At 40.0% G+C, this 20711-nt stretch overlaps 1 protein-coding gene across 1 annotated transcript; it reads right to left on the bottom strand.

Annotated features, from left to right (window-relative positions):
- Nucleotides 1–467: 467 nt before the first annotated feature.
- Nucleotides 468–17931, bottom strand: cry1a (cryptochrome circadian regulator 1a). The gene is made up of 14 exons (XM_031313558.2): nucleotides 16966–17931; nucleotides 9457–9565; nucleotides 8811–8953; nucleotides 6695–6879; nucleotides 6481–6569; nucleotides 6039–6179; nucleotides 4391–4702; nucleotides 3391–3542; nucleotides 2840–3042; nucleotides 2575–2679; nucleotides 1742–1840; nucleotides 1549–1614; nucleotides 1194–1298; nucleotides 468–880 (listed from the first exon to the last, which is right to left on the bottom strand). Exons 1-13 carry the CDS (start codon nucleotides 17121–17123, stop codon nucleotides 1198–1200), a joined length of 1863 nt encoding a protein of 620 aa, XP_031169418.1. The 5' UTR covers nucleotides 17124–17931; the 3' UTR covers nucleotides 468–880; nucleotides 1194–1197.
- Between the last annotated feature and the right edge of the window lie 2780 nt (nucleotides 17932–20711).

Here is a 20711-nt window from a genome sequence, read left to right as displayed (position 1 = left end):
AGTAAAACCAGAGCACCAAACAGGTTTATTACATTGGAAGTCTTTTCCAAAGTATAAATATATTACATTACACTACAGGTTTAAAGAATAGGCTGAAACCAATAGTATATTATATCCAGTTTTAATTAAACAAGCACATTGAGAAGGAACAAGTGAAGCAGTTCTCTCATGTGACACATTTAACAGGGTTATACGGGGGGGGAAATAACATGATATGTAGAATCTGTCTTCCTGTCGCCTTTTCTCAGTAACCCTCGACAAGTTCAACTTTATAGTTTACGTCATACTGATATTACTACAGTGGTGAGGAGTAACATGAGTCCACTAGTACCGAGATGGAGAAAGGTAATGATTAAAACAGTTGATATCTTGGAACGGCTCAAAAAGGAGAAAAATGGGAAGCAGAGTAAATGAGAGGACAGACAGCCGTATTAGAACAGATACAAGATTTATCACCATTTGTTTCAGAATGGACGGTCTACAAATGTTTTCATTTTTATTGAAAATGTTACAAAAAAATCAAGATCCATCTACAATGATTTCTCATATCAAAAATATATCGATGGGTCTATGGCTACACAAAGAGAGACACATCCAATATATTCAAATATGTACAAGTTGTATGTGAAATTAGCAAATTCATTATATACACAAGAACTTTTGTCCTGGCAAAATTAAGCACAGCGTAACAGCCGCTCCAGGGATGTCAGTCCACTGGCCGGGTCGTGCAGTCCACATGATAATATAGTCTTTTGCGCGTGTGTGTGTTTAATGACACTCCTCTTGAGGTTTTCAATGGAACAGTGATTTTTTTTTTTTTACAAGACTTTGTCTTTCTTAGCCTTTGAGTTGGCTGTGTACACGGTCTGTCTGCACACTCCTGTAAGAAGACAGAAAGGACACACATTAATGAAAAATATTGTCTATTAAAAGCGCTTTCAGCAATCAACATGTCACTCCTGATAAATGCAAACTGGACAGAGGAAGATATATTGAGTTTATATTATACATGTGGGATAAGGAAATACATTTAATTCAGCCATTTAAGTTATAATTTAGGAATACATCCTAAAGAGATTATTTGCTACTTAAAGGGTAGGCCTGGTTCTATATTTCTTTGTTATTGTCAACACAACATGAAAAGACCAAATGCCTGAGATTCCTGATAAGTTTGGATCACATTTTTAACTAACCTTTCTAGTGAATACTCTGTCTCTGGACTTTAGAGCCTTTGCCATTCCCAGAGTCCTCGCTGTGCCGTTTGACAACGGTCTGAGTGGTGCAGTGGAGTTCACGTCCTGAAAAAACAAACAGCACAGTTTAGAAAGCTGCCCTGAAATGACAGTTTTACCATCTCTGTCACTAACTACAAAAAAGCAGAGGCATAGCTTTGGATAAAAGGTATCAGACTTTAAAGCATGGTTGATACAGGCTGGTGCCTTGAAGGAGATACATCTTCAACCATCAATTACATTAATTAATTCATCAGCTGTATTGAAACATAGAGTCTTGGCACCCTTTTTGGTATAAAAGCATAGCAGTTCTCACCTTTCTGAATTGCAGGAATCTGCTGTGCGCCTTGGGCGTAACACTTCATACTGGTGCCTGCGTAACCTGGAATTCAAGCAAGATCCGAGGATTAGCTGAGAAGTTTAGTTTGTATACCAACACAAGGGGGAGACAAATATAACAAAACGAAGAAAACGGATGAAAGAAATGTGTAGTAGCTGAGGGTCCTCACCCTGCTGGTGTGTGCCGAAGCTCGTTTGTGGATCATTCTGCCGGTACATCATGACACCGCTTTGCCACTCTCTTTGGGAGTGAACCGGCATCTGATAGCCTGTAAAAACAAACAAAAACAATATTGAATTTGCTTCATCAAAACAACTTCACCTCCAGAGGCCTGTAATACGAAGCAAGACCAACATGCCCTGGATTTATTTCAGTTACCCGGCTTCACTAAACCTAACAAACCCGGTCCTGCATAAGGTGTGACACCAAGCTGGTTATCAACTAGTTCAATCAACCCAGGGTTTCCCAATCTAGCGACGAGCAGGTTCACAAAAGACGCGGTGTTTGCACTATATGACCAATCGCAAACATAGACAAATCTACCAGAGCCGCATATTTTACACAAGAAGAGCAAACGATTTTTCTACAAAAATATGAAGAACACAGATGTGTAATACAGGCAAAAAGCAATACAGTTGTAAATGCATTAGTTACAAGCTTAACAATATCAGTGCCCCATCAGTCAGACACAAGATATAACCATAATTACACTTGTGCATTCCATAAACTTTCGTTGCTGCAGCCTATTCTTTTAGTTGCAACCCTGGCAGTGGTCAGCGATCGCGGGAGCAAATAAAAAAAAAAAAAAAATTATATATATAAACTTATTTCAAACCGATGTGTCGCATTGGCAACATACGGCTCAAGAAGCTGACAAAGCTACGTAATTCCCTCTACTGAAATCTATATCTTTTATGAGGATACCCATTAGGGAATGTACCTCAGGGACGATAGAGGAAGTTATAAAGAACCCTGACCTACTCCATGTATTATGGCACTTACGAGATGGAACTGCAGCATTGTGTGTAGCCTCGACAGACAATCCCATCCCGTCTGAGGACATCTCTCCGTTACCATTAGAGTTGGACGGAACTGTAGCCAAAAGGCCTACGGACACAGACAACAGTCATTTTATACAAAGTATAGTAACTTTAGATTGATAAAATCGCATCAATGCAAACCACTGCTGCTAGTTATATTTACACTTATCGGTCTTTAGATGTTTGTGAGGAATGACGATCTGTATCTAGTTTTCTAGTGTCCTTACCAAAGCCTCTATAACAGGAGAGCTGCTGGTAGATCTGTTTCATTCGCTCAATGTTGAGACAGCTGGCCTCTGCATGGTTCACCATGGGCTTGGGGTAATGCACTCCAATAACACATTTGGCTGCCTTCTGCACAACCTCTGGAGCATTCCAGGGATCATAAATATATTTGGCTGGAAACCCTCTCAGAATGGGCAGGTAGCGCCTGAGTGAAGAGATGAAGAGGTTTAGTGAGCATGTAGGGTGGTGTCATTTATTGTTGTGGTAATGCTTAACATGTAATACATTCAGTTTAAAATACTATACTATGCATACAATTAACCCTTGTGTTGTCTTCCCGTCAACCTTGAAAAAAAACAAGGTTTTTCAACGTTTGTTTTTGCTTTTTCCAACGTTTTAAATTGTTAAATTTTTCTTCTACACATTTTCAGCGCTTATTTCTACATCCCATATTTTCTGATATAAAACAAAAATTGAAAACGGGTCAATTTGACCCGAAGTCAACACAAGGGTTAAAAAAGGTGTCCACGCGCACTGCAGTTTGACAGCATACCGTATGTAATCTCCATTGGGGTCTGTGCGTCGGCCGAAACCCACAGGGCAGTAGCAGTGGAAGAACTGCTGGAAGAAAGAGCTGCAGGAGAGCCACATCCAGCTGCCTGCATTCACACTCCAGTCTGCATCCAGCAGCAGCTCCTCAAACACCTAAAGACACACACACAAAAATTCATATGGGCTGTGCAACATTTGGCATCTCTGAGCTGAGAGGGTTAAGATCACATAAACTTAAATACAAACTAGTCTTTATTTTTAGTGTTCGTGGTGGAATTTCCAGCTTACGAACTCATGCTATGTAAGTTGAGACAGTGGTACCCAGGTCTCATTCAGGTCAGCGTCCAACATAACCTCATAACCTTTCCAGGCAGAGAAATACTTCAACTTTGTACTTCCATAGAGTCAGGGAATCTAGTCAGTTGCATGATAAGGGAATATTTTGTTACAGGACCGTCCGCACAAGTAAATAAGTATAAGTTCTTAGCTTAGTAGGAGGAACAGCCAGTAAGCCGTGATCTGAGGACCTCAAAGATCTGCATGTAAGTGATCTGCCACACTTTAGCATACTTCCCAGAGAGAAAGATAGGCTGAACCAGGCTTTAGCATCTGTGTTTTAGGCGCCTGCAATATCTTTGTTTACATTGAAGCTTCAGCTGAACTTAATGCCTCCAGCATGAGTTTAAATACACCTTCAGGAAGACAGGAAGTTGGAACGTCACCTACACTGTACTGTGTAATCCTAAACTTTCCTCAATTGAGAATTCAAAAAATGCTTCTACCTTCTACACGTATGTGAAATGAGTTGTGCTGCTCCGGAGTTTTTCTTTAACAGTCTTTAGTTAGCATTGCCACAAACAGGAACATAGACTATAAATTAAGTATTCAAACTGATGTTATGGAGAGAGAGAAAAAAATCAGGACACTTTAAATAAACAGAAGGAAAAAAAAAGACATGAAGACATTAAAAATCTATATGATAAAACGTCAACATGGTCTACCTTCATGCCCTCCTCCCAGCCGATCCACAGGTCTCCTCGGGTCAGGAAACAGGCCACGGCGTGTCGAGCCAGGTGGTGGATCCAGCCCTCCTGCCTCAGCTGCGTCATGATGGCGTCGATCCAGGGGAAGCCGGTGCGGCCCTCCGACCACTTGGCCAGCGCCTCAGGGTTGCGGTCCCACGGGATCTGAACGCAGATGGGGTTACTCTCCATCTTGTCGAAGCAGGGGTTGTTGGTGGCAGCCGTGTAGAAGAACTCGCGCCACAGCAGCTGACCGTAGAGCGAGAGGGGAGGAGAGCTGTTCTTCTTCACCTGGAGAAGTGGCAGGACACATGTTATTGCCTTGGGAAATCATATAACCTATCATATATAACGAAGTAGAAAAAAAAAAAAACAGGATTACAATCTTGGCACTGGCACCTCTGCATTAGGCAGCAGTAAGTATTAAAACTGGACGGGGCAGTTCCTCGACACAGTAAAGCCAATTCAGTTACATAACTACTTTTCCCTCAATAATACTTTATATTTTTAAGACTGTAAACATTTGCATTGGAGTCTGAATGTACAACATCACATATCAAGAGGGAGCCAGCACAACAAAGCAAGACTACAGTGGATAATTGACCTCATTACAGAATAAATAGGGAACCACTAGGTGGTGGTATAAACCAGTGGTGTAGTCTAATGTATTGTAGTGGGTTAACTGTACTGTATATGTATGGGCCAGAATGGGACTTTGGGGTGGGTGGGGTCTGGGTGTCCTCCCCCAGGGAAATTTTGAGCGTCAAAGACTTCATTTCCTGCATTTTGATACACTTTTATGCACCAATTCACATCTGAAATACCTTTATTTAGCCTATGCAAAGAACAAAAAAAACACATGACAATTCAAAAAAATAAGATGGAAAGTATGTTGTTGTATGTCATTGTGCATTTTTAAGTGGGTATATGGAAATCCTGGAGCTTTCCTATTGAGTATACTGCGTATACCTGCGTATCACGTAGACTACACCACTGGTATAAACAACAGGAGCAGTCGATCACCCTCACACATGCTACAGAAGAAGTTAACCTGACTAAAATGGCAGTCTGCAGAAAGAGGCAGGATACTTCTATATCTTTTGTCTTTACGGTCAATCCAAAATAAAATAAATGTAGCAGAATGAATAATAATGTAGTCACAACGTGAATAAATCTTGACATTTGAATGAAATGTAATGTAAGTGTATCATTTTATGTTGTTGTATTGTTGCAAGTGTTTTATGACCTCCAATTTTGTATGCTGTATATGCATATCTATTTGATTTTTTTTCTGTTATAATATGATATTGTGAAGTAGGGGCAGGACTAAATAAGCATTATGCTTCTGCCTGCTCCTTCTCGAACTTTTCCTTTTTTAGTTTTTTTGGTTAAATCTGATTGATTTGTCTATGTTTGTGTTTTTATTTTGTTTTGTTTTCTCTGTGGTAGACATTCTAATACTTAGGTGAGATCTGAAAGAATCAAATCAAAATCAAACAGTATGGTCCCAAATGTAAGACAATCCCTCCTTTTACCAACAGCAGTTTTTGAGCCAAAGCATTAATGCAGCCGATTGTTAGATACCAAAATTGTTCATTCATATGTTCAGACGTGTTTCAGGACTTACCTTCCTGTAGAGGTCGGTGAGTTTGAAGTAGAAGAGGCGACAGGAGAGGCAGCCGAAGCGCAGGTACGGGCTGAGGCCTGTCGGGCTGGCGAGCAGCGAGTTGGCGTTCATTCTGGGACGCTCAAAGTTGGCTACCCATGCCTGATGGCAACACAGTCATATAATCAGAAATGAAAATGCATGACAGCATGGTGTCATGTCATAACATTGGACAAGGTTTCTTTTAAGGCCGTCACCACTCAGTACGTTTACATGCACAGCAGTCAATCTGTGCGTTATCTGTAACCAGTGTCTTAAATATTATAGTGTCATCTTTTCTTACATTTTTGCGTGGGTGGTGATGACGAAAGGTATGCGAATTCTATGTTTTGTATGTTGGTTAAAAAAATCACAACAACAAAAAATTGCTGATTGCTTCTGGCTCTTATCTGATTTTACTGACCTTCCTCTCCAAATGCCTCTCAAGTCGCGTGAGGGCTTCGGTCTCTCCCCCTGGCCACACAGCTGAGGACAGACCTTCAGTATCAAAACCTGCAGGGATCACATCAAAAATAAAACACGTTAAAATTCAGCCAATAATGTTGAATTTCAGTATGTCATCATGTTTGCATGCTTTATCTGAACCCAAACTACTGATTCTGTCTGGCCTCACTCACCCAGCTCCTCCAAGGAGGGGACACCAAACTTGTCATCATGGTCTTCGGACAGTGGCGTACTGCATTTCCCCATGATGTCAGCCGTGATGGACTCCACAGGCACCTCCACTACATCCATACGACTGATGAGGGTCTGGAACCGCTTGTAGGTAAGAGGGGACTGACCCCCATTTAACTCTATGATCCTGCGGGAGTGAAATGAGCACAGAAAGAGTCAAATACTGGATATATAACATATGACTACTCTTTCGCCTTTTTGTATCTTGGAAAACTTCCTTACGGTCTCAGTAAAAGAGACATATACCTCCTGAAGATTTTCCTGGTTGCAAGTAAAAAAGCAATTACCAAATGTTGGCTTCAGAGGAATCGTCCCACCATGAGACTCTTAATAAACACTATAAATTCTATCCGCAGCATGGAGAAATTGACTTTTATGCTGCAGCTTCAAAATGAGAAAGGAGAGCAATACTAAAAAAAATGGGACTGCTACAAACACAAAGACCCTTCACTCTACTCCACTCTATATCTGTAGGTCAAGATGTACCTGTATGCATTGTGAACTGTACCCGTGCTTATCCTATTTTCATATTGTTCTTATTGTCATGTCCTAGCCCTCTTTTGTTCTATGTTCATATATAATAAAAAATAAAGTGTGTATATATATATATATATATATATATATATATAAAAAGAGTAAAATACCTAGAAAATACATACATCAATACATCGTTTGGTTTATAGAAGGCTTTAAGGCCACGTTCAGACAGCCTGCGTCTGCCGTCAGATGGTCCGGCAAAAACGGACGTCTTAAAAAAACTGCAGCGGGCCTGCGCAACGCAACCCCACGTCACGCTGCGGTGGCGATTCATGTAACCGGCGATCCGACTTGTCGGTGTGTTTTGAGCTATGCCCGTACAGTAAACAGGAGACATCACTGCCTTTATCACTGCCACAAGAACGTTTTTATGAGGGTAAAAAAACGAAACACAAGCACTGGACTGCCCGAGAGTTTGTGTAATACCTGAATGTTTCCTGCAACAACAAAGCACTCGCTATGTCTCGCTTGTCTCTTTTCTTTGTCTCTTTCTCTCCTGTGAAATAAGGCTGCCTTCATGTGCGGTCGGAAACGTTGAAATCTATAAACTATCTGACGGAAAACAGTAACTGTGAAATATAAAGTCTACTTGTGCTTTGTTAGGGGGGTGTTAGAACACAACAGGACGTCACACAAATGGGCCACTTCATTGACACTCCCCTCACCGCACAACCCTGCGGTAAATCGCCGGATCGCTTTTTTTGGTCTGAACGCCCCATAAAGCAGAAGTAGATTGGTAAGGGGTGATAGTCAGTGGTGGAATGTAACTAAGTACATTTACTCAAGTACTGTACTTAAGTAAGAATTTGAGGTACATGTACTTTACTTGAGTCTTTTCTTTTTATGCCACATTCTACTTCTACTCCACTACATTTCAGAGAGAAATATTGTACTTTTTTACTCCACTACATGAATCTGACAATTTAGTTACTTTACAAATAAAGATTTTTGCACAAAAAACACATGTAGTTTATATAATACAATGTTTTATTATAAATTAAACTACCAAACAATATACAAGTCCATCTGAAACGATTAGACGATTAAACACAGGACAGTTTGGATCGTTTCCAGTTGCTAAAATGTGAGGATTTTCCTGCATTGAGTCCTTTTACTTTCAATAGTTTAAGTCCATTTTCCTGATGATACTTACATACTTTTACTGAAGTAAAATTTCTAATGCAGGACTTTTACTTGTAACAGAGTATTTTCACAGTGTGGTATTAGTACTTTCACTTTTCAAGTAAAAGTAATGTAATGTATATAGGTACCTGTCTAATGTATATGAGAGCATGTTTTGTGTTGCATGAGAGTATGTGTTGAGAGATGCTTATTTTCTGTATTTTGTGTTGTCTTTGTAAAGCTGCGGAACGGACAACGGTGCCCAAAACAAATTTCCCTTCGGGGACAATAAAGTACAGTATTTCTTATCTTATCTATCTTAATGTAATGCAATGTAATGTAATGTAATGTAAGTAAAGGATCTGAATACTTCATCCCCCACTGGTGATTTCAACTCACTTGTCCAGGTCATAGAGTGTGTGGGAGATGCGAACTGTCACCTCCACTCCAGCCTCACAGGCCAGTTTCTTAATAGCTGCATCTCGTTCTTTCCCAAAGGGCTCAGAGTCGTACTCGTAAGACAAACGAGAAATGTTCCACTCCTGGAGAACAGAGAATGAAAATGACAAAGTTAGCTACAGAATAGATTAAACAGGGTTTGCACAACATGTTTAAAGCGCACCGGGGCTTAAAGCTATAGTGCGTAGTTTCTGTTCCCCCTCCATGAGGAATTCTAAGTAATGACAAAAAAAACTGTCGGCGCGTCCACATGATACAAGCCTTCTGTGACCACGCACCAAACCCCCACCCCTCCTCCACACAGTTGCTAGTAGCCAAGGAGGACACGGAGGATTAAAAAAACATGATGGACTATTCAGAAGAGGTAATTATCTTCACTCGAGTTTCTGCACAGGGAAAGTCGCTGGACGACACAATCTTCTGAACACAGCCATACTGAGAAATACAGAGAGAGTTGTGTGGAGCTGATAGTCTTAATTAGCTTTGTAGCAACTCATTTGGCAATGGCTTTAATGTAACGGACGTTCTTTAATATCAGAAAGTTATGCACTAAAGCTTTAAGCTTCGTGGTGAACTTAGCCGTCACCTTGAACAGTCTGGGAAAGACATCAGTGGGTTGGCCCCGTATCACAAACAGCCGAGAGTTGAGCTTACGGAGGCTGTAGTCCAAATCCTCAAGACTCTGAAGTAAGAACCTGGAAGAAGACAGGAATAACGAAAAGGCGGTTAAAAAACACTGACAGCAACAATATACAGCTAAAGACATGTTACAATGTCTTGAGCTTCGGAGAAAAAAGGTACATTGTGTTACTTGTTTCACAGTTGTAACAGCTGGGAAAGAAAATTCTGTTTGGATGATTGTTTCAGGATGTACTGGGTTTGAACTAGAGCTGAAAAGATTAATCAATTAGTTGTCAACTTTTAAATTAATCGGCAACTATTTTGATAATCGATTAGTTGGTTTGAGTAATTTTTTAAGACAAAAGTAAAAAATTCTTAAATGTGAATAATTTCTAGTTTCTTCTCTCCTCTGTGACAGTAAACTGAATATCTTTGAGTTGTGGGCAAAACAAGACATTTGAGGATGTCATCTTGGGCTTTCGGGAAACACTGATCTACATTTTTCACCATTTTCTGACATTTTATAGACCAAACAACAAATCGATTGATCGAGAAAATATTCAACAGATTAATCGACTATAAAAATAATCGTTAGTTGCAGCCCTAGTTTGAACAAGAAGCTGAAATAGTTTAAATTCAACTTGCTATTTGATCTGCTAATTGTATGCAGCAAAATCTATTCAGACGACATACTCCAAGAATTTATTTTAAATAAATAAAATTAAATAGTCCTGCGTTCACAACACGGTGCTGACACACAGGAAATCTTCCAGGAAGTTTGAGGATTTAAAGTGACCTAATTAAACAAATTCTCTTTCTTTTTTCTTTTTTTCTCGATTGAGAGGGTGCAGACAAATTCTTATTCCCGTTACGGAACAATGTCATCTCTGCAGAGATTTTGAAATGTGAACGCGCAGATTCGATTCCCCAAATTCAACCGGCCAGTTCTTCCTCTTGCACTGGTGAGACACGCGAAGCAATGTCGAATGAGGATGCGGGTAACGGTGCAGACGGTCCATGTAATATGGAGATGATTAAATTCACAATATCGAATATAAGAAAAGAGATACGTCATTTTAGGAGTGACAAGTAACAAAAGTAAACGATTTTGGATTCCCTACACTCCTCTAAATCTACAGGCATTGTGTGCATCCATGTTTACGCCAACACGCTGCGAAGTGAAAAGTGTTCATGAATGTCTCGTCAGTGGGGATGACAATGTGTCTGCCAACAAAAAGACGAAAGAGCAGGTGTGGTAGTCAGCAGAAACGTCTGACCAAGATAATGTCTGTAAGCCAGGGGACACAGGAGGACAAAGTCTTAATGGTGGTGAAGGAGCACATTTCTCGTAAATGTGTCCCTGTCGGTTAAATAACAAGTGGGAACATGGAACATTCTGGACAAGTATTAAAGAAACAAATAAATGAAAGCAACTGCTGACACATCAGGGGACACTATTGTTTTGTTAATGTTGTTTTTGCTTGAAGCGTGCAAATGTCCCGTTATATAAATTCTGAATAATATCTCCTGACGTGAGTTTTCTCCCTTCACATGACTATTATTCCTACTGACAAATAACTGCCTACAACATTGACCCCTCGCATTATCTCTGCAGAGCTTAGGGCCTGTGCAGGTTACTGTGCTTCGGCAATGGAAAAGCATACAGTATTTCTCACACTGAATTGTTACTTTCACGCAGCATGTTGAACTTCTGCTTTTGTCAGTGTGCCTTCTGACAGAACTGACTGTGATACATCACTAAATCAAAACAACACAGGCCTTGAACTCAGTAGTGTAGTCTAGTTTTTTTTTGTAGCGTGTATACTGTGATTTTTCCCTCCCAGCTTCATACTTGCCCGTCCCAGAGCGACTTTTCGCATTTTGTAACGTTACAGCGTATAGCATCAGCCTCATCTGGCTCATTTCCTGTAGTTTCTGGCTAACCAAAACACTGACAGAGTGTAGTTTATGTTCGATTTCGTTTTATATATCCTAGTCTATATTCTATATTCACATTAGTTCATTTTAAATTAGCGCAGAGAATGACCGCCAAGCAACTGTGTTGTTGTTCCTACGTCACTCGCAACACAGACGGGGTGAATTTATGAAGTGTAAAAGTTCTGTCACAAAACAATCATGGTTACGTATCCTCACGCTTTAGTAAGTGGGTACACTGAAATCCTTGAGCTTTCCTAGTGGGTATATGCCGTATACCTGCGTATCATGTAGACTACACCACTGCTTGAACTCCTCCTTAAGGCTGAGCCATGCGAACAGTGGATGAGTCAACCACATGAGTGTGATCATCACTGTATTTTTACATCAGTGAAAATAAACAAACCAAACATACTGACCCGACAGAAGCATATGTGAATATTACTGTTCATAACTGTGTTTCATCACTATTCTATTATATAATCTGTACTGTGCTACTGTTTTTATCTTCCCCAAAATAAGAAATACCAACTGTAAACAGAGCACACACACACACCCACAGGACCACATACGCGTGCAGACAGAGCGGCAGTAATGTGCTCCTTCCCGTGCTGTTGCTATAGATACCAAAGTTCGTAGGCGGAGGCTTCCTGTATCCTGTATGAAATCCAGGTGGGTGCTGTAAATACTCTTACTCTCCTGTTTATTACCACAATGTAAATTTGTATTCAAATTCCGATCATATTATTAATGTTATAAGCCAAAGATCAGAGAGAAGGTTCACATTTAAAAGCAAATCATGAGGACAAAAATCATATATGGCTTAAAACTGGATTACAGACTGTAGAATATGAGGGCCGGGGATGGAATGAGCGCTGCACACTGATACGAGTTGAGGTTTTAAGCAATTTAGCCGCTCTGAATTGAAATACTCATGGCATTGATAAACAGCAAGCTACTGTTATCTAACCAGGCCTTTCTGTGATGCTGTGTACCAAAGGACACATTTAGAAGAATAGGAGATGTGACACAGAAGTAAAAACATGTTCAGTTATGGCATAGGTTACAGTTGAAAATTAAACATCTGAGTGTTCCCTGGAGCAGGGGTTTTCAACTGGTCTCACCCTGTGACCCACATTTTCCCATAGTCATTAAGTCGCGACCATCTTTTATAAAATTCAAACCAAGCAGATTTATTCTTCAAAAATAGCCTTTCGAAAACACACGTACGTCATCTTTTTTTTTTTTTTTAACACAAATACACATATTTACGTGTGCAAAGTGCATTTCAGAGCACATTAATAAGAAACTGAGGAGGAACATGACAACTGCATGGACAAAAGTGACTAAAATAAATTAAATATCAAAACTGCACAAAATAAGTAAGGCCACAAATTAGATATTTAACTTCTACGCATATCTCTGCATTTACAGCACATTAGTAAGAAACTGAGAAGGGACCATGACAGTCTGGAGGACAAAAATGTAATTTCGTAAGTAAATAATTACACAATGTATGCGTCTGCATCTCTGTCTAGTGTCATAATCCAGTTTTAAGACACTTTTTATGATACATTTTTTTAGAGTTTTTTAAAGATATCTTTGAGAGTGGCTTTTAAATTGCTTCAAAGAACTGGAGCAGTGTCCACGTGACTCGGTTTAACAGCTGCTCCGACCTGGCTTGTTTTTAGCATTGGGAGCTAAGTTGCCTATGAGGACTGCAGATACAGACACTACCAACTGCAAGCCAAAGCCTTTATCACCACAGCGGGTCCACTTAACTTATAAATCCACAAATTCGCTACCTACACGTATTATAGAAAACATGGTGACTGTATGATTTGATGAACAGAATGAGATTTGCCTAGCCTTCAACAAACACATTGGAAGCAGTTTTTTTGGGATCAGTGCTCACGGTTGCCCTGCTCACCAGAGATCGTTGGGGTCTCTTGCAGTAGGAGGAGAGAAAAAGTAGGTCAAAAAGACGAGAAGTGTGGAAGAGGTTCACGCCTAACACACTGACCTACTTGCACTGCTTGTGGAGATGTCAGAGGGAGGGAAAGTTATTGTGATTATGTCATCTGCCGGCATTGATCCGCCTTGTTCACTGAGTATTGCCCCCTAGCTCTCAAGGACAGGGCTGCTCACTGCTCACTTCTTCTATTCAAATGATGCAGGAGTACAGGAAGTGCTAATCACAACGACAATGAGTTTTTCTTTCTTTGAGCAATGTAGACTGCAAGTTACAAAATCACAGACCTAAATGTTGCAGAGCTACAGAAATATAACTATGGTCCGAGTATATTAATAGTTCTTGTAATGCAACAGAGCCTATGTTTTCGTAATTCTAACAGGCTTAACAGGCTGTTTAATGCAACTGTATGCAAGTGCATCACAAATTCAGTGACATGCTCCACTTAACCGGATCTTTTTTTCAGACTTTTACTACACAGAAAAAAAAGATAAATTTATTGAATCTCAAAAGAGATTTTGATCCTCTAAATACTTTTTTTCTTTGTGCACTCCTACCGGTTTTAAAGATGAAAGGTTTTACTTATGTTTGTGTCTGATATGCGCATTAGAAATAAAGGGAGCGAGCGAATCGGGGACATACTGCTGACTGATCTGTGTGCGAGCTCTGCGTCACCCGAAGCTGTTGTTGCATAACCACGTACAGTAAGCAAGTAAGCATAACATGGATGCTCCATAACAGGGCAGGCATTTGGTGATGCTGCCCTACTCTTCCTGTGACGGCATGGGACCAAAATGCAAACCTGCGTGCATAGCAGCCAGGAAAGGAAACAAAAGCATCCAGCGAGAGACACCTACAGTTCTGTAAACCTCACGAGTTCTTTCATTCCACACCTGCATCAGTAAATCTGCCAGCCAACATAATGTAATTTCCACACTGAAGCAGTTCGGTGACTGCAGTACACATTTGTGATGAATAAAATGTCTAGGTCACCGACCAAGCTGGGCATAACAAAGATGTCAACTGTTTGTTATTGAACTTCCCAGTGTCTGCTGCATGGGTTACAGGGTTAGAAAGGAGGACAAAGCCAGTGGGTTGTAGGTTGGCAGAAACTCCACTAACCATAAAGGCCGTTTTACAGTCGCCGCATCTGAGCTTGCGCACGCCAGTGTGACGTCAAAATGACTTAGATCTCGTTGGCGCGCCAGGAATTTGAGTGTGCGTCCAGAGGGCGCGCGACAAAGCGGAAACAGGAAGCCTGAACGAGCTCGAGGGTAACCGGATGCCAGGACTCTCAGAGTGACTGCAAGTCTCTCTTGTAAACTTACTGGGTTAAGAGGAGTTCTTTTATGCTGAATGAATCCGATGAAGTAGGTCATCGAATCAAATCGAAGCATTGACGGCAATGTTGCTGCCAGTTCTGCCGTTGTTTACCTTTTTCTTCTTCTTCTAGTCCGTAGAAATAACCGGTAGTCTTTCCTCATTAGCGCCACCTCTGTTCAGGAGAAGACTGCAACTAGTGTCGCGACCACCACGAGGGAGTATAAACAGTTACGGTGCTCCCATGACGACACACTGACGCTCGACAGGTCGGCTGCGGCTAGTATACCGCACGTTTAACAGTCCTTTCTCTTATCTCTGTCACATTCGCCTGCAAAGCGTTGTATGCATTTTGTGTCACCAGACTCAAACAGCGTGTCCCTATCTTGCACTCATTCAATTACAGACAGACTTGCTCACTCTCAGGCGCCTTGGTAGCTCACCTGGTAGAGCAGGCGTCCATATGTAGCTGTTTACTCCTCGACGCAGCGGCCGCAGGTTCGACTCCGCCCTGCGGCACTTTGCTGCATGTCATTCCCCCTCTCTCTCCCCTTTCATGTCTTCAGCTGTCCTATATAAATAAAGACCTAAAATGCCCAACAAATAATCTTATAAATAGAGACTCGCTCTCTGGAGTTCAAGTAAGTCAGTTATATTAAATGCTAGAATTAAATAAATGATGCATTGAGTCTTCACCAATGGAATGTGAACATGCAGGTCAAATTCACACACACATTTTGAACATCCAAACTCACTTTTTGGCCTTCTGTCCAAAGAGTTAAGACTAAAAGAACCTTACATTACTTAGAAAGAGAGCGAAGAGATAAAGCAAAGCTTGTTAATGCAGTATTCTCAGCTCTGGCAAATAAAGACTAATTAAGTCCGAGACATTTCCCTATTTTTATCTCAGGACTACATTTTCCAACGCATTAGTCACTTAGTGTTTTGGAAAGGTCCATCTCTGCCAAGTCTCTAATCCCTTATTTATACTGCCACAATCTACAAAGTATGGAGTTACAGTGCACAGATCAATGAGCTCTGGAGCTGTAGGGAACATGTGTAGTAATAAATGACTTACAGTAACAAAAGAAAACTTGCTACTTACGATTTTGGATAACACCATAATTATAGTTTAGCAGGGAGGTGACCATCAACGCACCAAAATACCATTTACCAATTTGAGATCACCTTTTGATAAGAAAAAGTTCAAAATTGTGAATTATGTGTAATGCCAGCACCTGTTATTTATTTCGCTTCATTTAATCATGTATCTGAAGGTCTAACTGATGTTTGGTTTTATGCTGATTACTGGGTAGACATTTCGGTTTAATTCACCACTGCATCTCAGGATGTAATGGAGGAGTGGAAACTACTTATCTGTCCTCTTATTGACACCTTCATCAATAAGATGTTCATTAATATGTATTATGGTATTAAGACTAATATCTAAAATGATGTCTGTAATACTGTATATCAATCATAATCCAGATAATATAATTCAAACAGTGTCATAATATTCTCTAATTGAGAGATAAAGTTAATTTTTTATTTCTGAAATATGTGGTAACACTCAAAAAGATTGGATTTTCCTCATGTGACAATGAACGAAATATAGAGTGTGACAGTCAACATCTCAGGAATACACCTGCTGTATACATTAAAAGTGCCACATTTCTTTCTATATTTGACATGAAGTGTGCTTATCTCTTACTATACGATCGAGTTACTGCAGACACTTCATAACGATGCCGTGTTTTGTAACAGATTGGTACAGGTGCCAAAAGGCTTAGAGAAATGTGCATGTGCACCAACAAGCATCACAGATAGTTTATAACAGTTTAAATGTACTGCATTAAAGAGTGAAACTAAATTATCATCAATGGGTTATGGGGGATTGGAGCTGAAACTACCTATTATTAGGATTATCAAGAAATCTGTTGAGTACTTTCTGGATTCATCGTTTTGTCCAGAAATGAAAAAAAAAATATGAACGACTATAACCATCGGATATCAGCACACAGAAAAACATTTTTTTATGAAATGCTAAATTTCCCAGTGCATACAACTGAACTACAAAAGAAGCATGCGACGATGGCACATAACATGCATTTTGGGGAAATGAGTGTAATGAGTGCCAGGGATTTTATTATAAAAAATAAATAAATCATAGCATCCAGATGTGCATGGATCACCGTGAGGAGCTATGTGTATGGTGGCCCAAATGTTATGCTAGGCTGTTTTGCTCACCTCCACCTGTTGATCCCGACGTTGGAAGATCCCGCGAACCAGGGGTCGAGGATGTAGACGCAGCGGACAGTATCCGCTCCCAGCAGAGATTCCTTAAGCGCCGGGTTGTCGTGGAGCCGCAAGCCCTTCCTGAACCAGTGGATCGTATTAATGACCATTACTCAACTGGATGAGTCCTTTTTTCCCCCTTTTTGTATTTCAAAAACAGCCTTTTTGTGCTCACTCCACTCTTATTCAGACTCACTGTGAGGAAACCAGGTCACTGGGAATCCAAATTTCTTAAGTGCGTGTGCTATATTAGCTTGTATGCTATTTTAGCTTGTATGCTATTTTAGCATACAACTCGTTGTTTTAAATGATGCAGTCCCGAGTTTTGCAATTAACCTTGCTCTAACAGAACCTTTTCCATTATGTCGAAGAATTTAAAAACCGTCGGCTGATGAACCATTTGGGCACGAGACAGGCAATGTGACAAGCAACCCGGCGGGCTTTAGGACCCGGTTCGCTGACGTGCAGTAACCTCGTTTTGTGTTGTATAACTTATTTTTTCCGAATAACAAAAATAGCTTGTACTAACACGCCTTTGCAGGCCTGCACACTAGAAACAGTATCTACATACACTTAAGTAACAGAGTAATTAACTAGCCCGTATTTGAAGGCAGTTGTTGCTGAAAACGAGCAGAAGATACCGTTGCGAGATCCGACTGCGCCCCGCCGTGAATCAACGTTACCGGGTAAAGCTGGTTATGTAAAAACCGTTTCTGCGATAATGTCAAAATCCTCGCCCTAATGCAAACTGAACAAACACGTAGCTGTTAAAAATCCTTTTTCTGTTCCGTGTGAGCCGTCTTCTGCACTGTCGATCGGATGTTTTAAGTCAATTTTCCTCCACGTCCACGAACAACTGTTCAATCTCCTCGCAGTTTCACCCACAACCGCGATTCCGCCCACACGATGACGCACACAAGCTATGAGCTTCGTGATTGGTCCAACACGCTGTATGCGTTTTCTCAGCATGGTCACGTTTCTGCAGCGTGCGTTTTCTTTTATTCTTTAGTCCTATGGCTATTTCCAAATGTACTATTGAGGCGAGACAGATTACATGAAAAGTTAACAAACTTGTGGTAATAATACGGAATTGTGACCTGCGAGTTTAGACTGATGTAAGCACTACTCCGATATTTTATTCTTATACTACAAGTATAGTAAGTTAATAACATAAGAATAAAAATATGAATAGCTGTATAAGATGTGCAAATACACTTAGAAGACTCACTGTTTGTGTAAAAACGTAAGACTTTAAACATACACTATAAAAACCGCCAGCCTGTAGAGCCAACTGGCTTGTTTACCATAAAAGAACCCGGATAAGCACATGTAGTCTGGCGTGGGCAGCGGTCACGTAGTCACGGGTGGGTGTGCGTGTCTGTCTGTCCGTGTGTCATCAGAGCGCTTGTAGGTGTAGCTGGCGCCCTTTATATTAAACCGTGTTTTTTTTTTTTTTTTTTTTGCAGTCAAATCAATTTGCCCCACTTACAGACGGAAATCAGTTGCGCGGTTAGTTAAAAATTCTGTGAATTTAAACTCTGAAATTATATTATGATCATTATTATTAAAAGTAGTAGCAGTTTGTATGTACCACTCTATCTTATTTTCTTTATTTTTGATGTTTTTCAGTGTCTAAATAAGAAATGCGTCACAATATTCTCTTACATAAATGTTTTTGTAATAATGCTAGACATACAGTACAATGCAGCCTTTAGACTGTGGAAGTAGTAGCGTCTTTTAGCCACTGAGTGGCAGTATAACATCATGCCACTATCGCCCTCCTTCTATGTCAGATGATAACTTAATGTCAAACATCCATACATGATAATAAGGAATTCTTATGGTGGATGCTGCACTTTTTTTCTTTTTTCTTTTACACTTTGTGGGCCAGTATTTTTACAGAATCATGGTATTATGGTAATAAACCTAGTATAATTATTATTGCTGTTGTGTAATATTGATAAATTATACAAAAGTTGATAAAAGTCCTAGTTTAGTACCAAATGTACAGTCACTTAAGAACAAAATACACAGAGTATAAACATTTTTTTAAAAAGCAAAAGAAAAATGCAATACAAACATAATCACATGAAGCACTTCAAAAAAACACATTATTTAATAAATTACCAAATCATAAAGCTTGACTGTGCAGCATACTAATGAAGCATGTTTAGATACACTCATTCTGCTGGCAAAATACTAACAATCTATCATCTTGCTGGGAAATTCATGATCATTTTGCTGTTACCAGGCAACCAAGGCTTAATACGTGAGGACAAGCTGAGCACAGTGCATGTAGAGAAGCAGCTGACAGCTACCCACCTCCGCCGCTCTCACCTGAGTTAGTCAGCAAGATATACTGCATTGCATCAAGAGCTCATGGCAGACTGCTGGAGATTAAATGGCTTGATGTCACAGAGTGGAGGACGGCATGTTCTGATGGCCACATCTTCTTACATATAACTCTTATAGTTCTTTATGCAAAATGCATTATTATCATTTAATTAAAAAAATAAATTAATTGTTTTCTCTATGGAGTTCATGGAAGAATGATATCTCATCACCTACAGTATCATGATCTTTCTTCTGTTGACAGGTGAATAATTTAATATTCAGTCAAAAAAAATCTTCCCGAACTGGTCGGTCGTATTAAAAAAAAGAAAAGTCTTATCCAATGTGTTTCCACGTGGAGGGTAAACAGAGATACTTTGCTCTAAAACATAAATCATGCAGTGTGGTAATGCTGCTCTTAATCATTTGTCAGCCAAACAATGACACTAAGACATTGGCATGATTTGTTTTTACATGTTTCCCTGTCAATCACTCTGCGAGAGTGGGCGTCACATCATTTCTCTAAACTTGATGAGGTTTTTTTTTTTTCAGTTCTGGCATGGGTACTGCAGTGTCATGCTAAGAAAATATGAAATGGCCTCTGGCATGGCAGGCAGTGTGGACAGATGGTTGGTACAAGGAGAAGCCCAACAGAATGGACGAATCATCTTTTCACCAACTGTTCCTCTCAGAATGTCCTCAGAATTCGACTCACTCACTAAAAACTGTTCAATAACATCATGATGAAATGATGCTAAACCTGAAACCAGAAGCATTTTCACTTAAAAGTATCACCAGTGGTGGACAGCAAAAACAGCTGTTCACTGCAGGCCCCATGTGTATTTCATATTTTTGCCATTCAGAAAAATTACACTTTTCACAACAGAGGTTCATTCATTATTATTATTAGGCTATTAGCTGAGAACAATGTGAGAAAGTGTACATTCAAGATGAAAAAAATAATAATTAAAAAGGCACCTGACAATATTGTGCTTAAACTGTGTTTTTCATTGAAGTTATTTCTACTTTAATTCTAGACATACATTGCACAGCAAGCTGCTTTTGCAGACCTGTACACCCATAACTTATCCCAACAGAGCTGCTGTGACTAGAATCAGCGATGTAAGAAAAGTAAACAAGTACATGACCTTTGACCTCTGAAAAATGAAATATATTAACAAAAAGCACTGTTTATGTAAGTGTCCCCTCCCAACCACTCATTCTCTTTAACAGTGTAATCTAAATAAAATATAAAAAATGTGTTTATGCTGTCCCTCTCCTGCTGTTACATGTCATTGGTCCATATTTTTTCCACCCTATCAAGAGAGCCTTCACGTTTCCACCATGTGTTTTCTCAGTGGGAATCC

Source organism: Sander lucioperca, chromosome 20 (genome assembly GCF_008315115.2).
Source record: "Sander lucioperca isolate FBNREF2018 chromosome 20, SLUC_FBN_1.2, whole genome shotgun sequence".
Taxonomy (NCBI): Eukaryota; Metazoa; Chordata; class Actinopteri; order Perciformes; family Percidae; genus Sander; species Sander lucioperca.
The sequence above is the reverse complement of the archived record's forward strand: the minus strand, read 5'-3'. Positions and strand labels throughout refer to the sequence as shown.

Excerpts from the sequence above, each read along its gene's own strand:
- cry1a (XM_031313558.2), bottom strand. The coding sequence starts at position 17,123 with ATGGTCATTAATACGATCCACTGGTTCAGGAAGGGCTTGCGGCTCCAC. Across the intron at positions 3,043-3,390 it reads CCCAATGGAGATTACATACG|GCGCTACCTGCCCATTCTGA; the intron begins GTATGCTGTCAA and ends CTCTTCACTCAG. Across the intron at positions 1,841-2,574 it reads CAATGCTGCAGTTCCATCTC|GCTATCAGATGCCGGTTCAC; the intron begins GTAAGTGCCATA and ends TTGTTTTTACAG.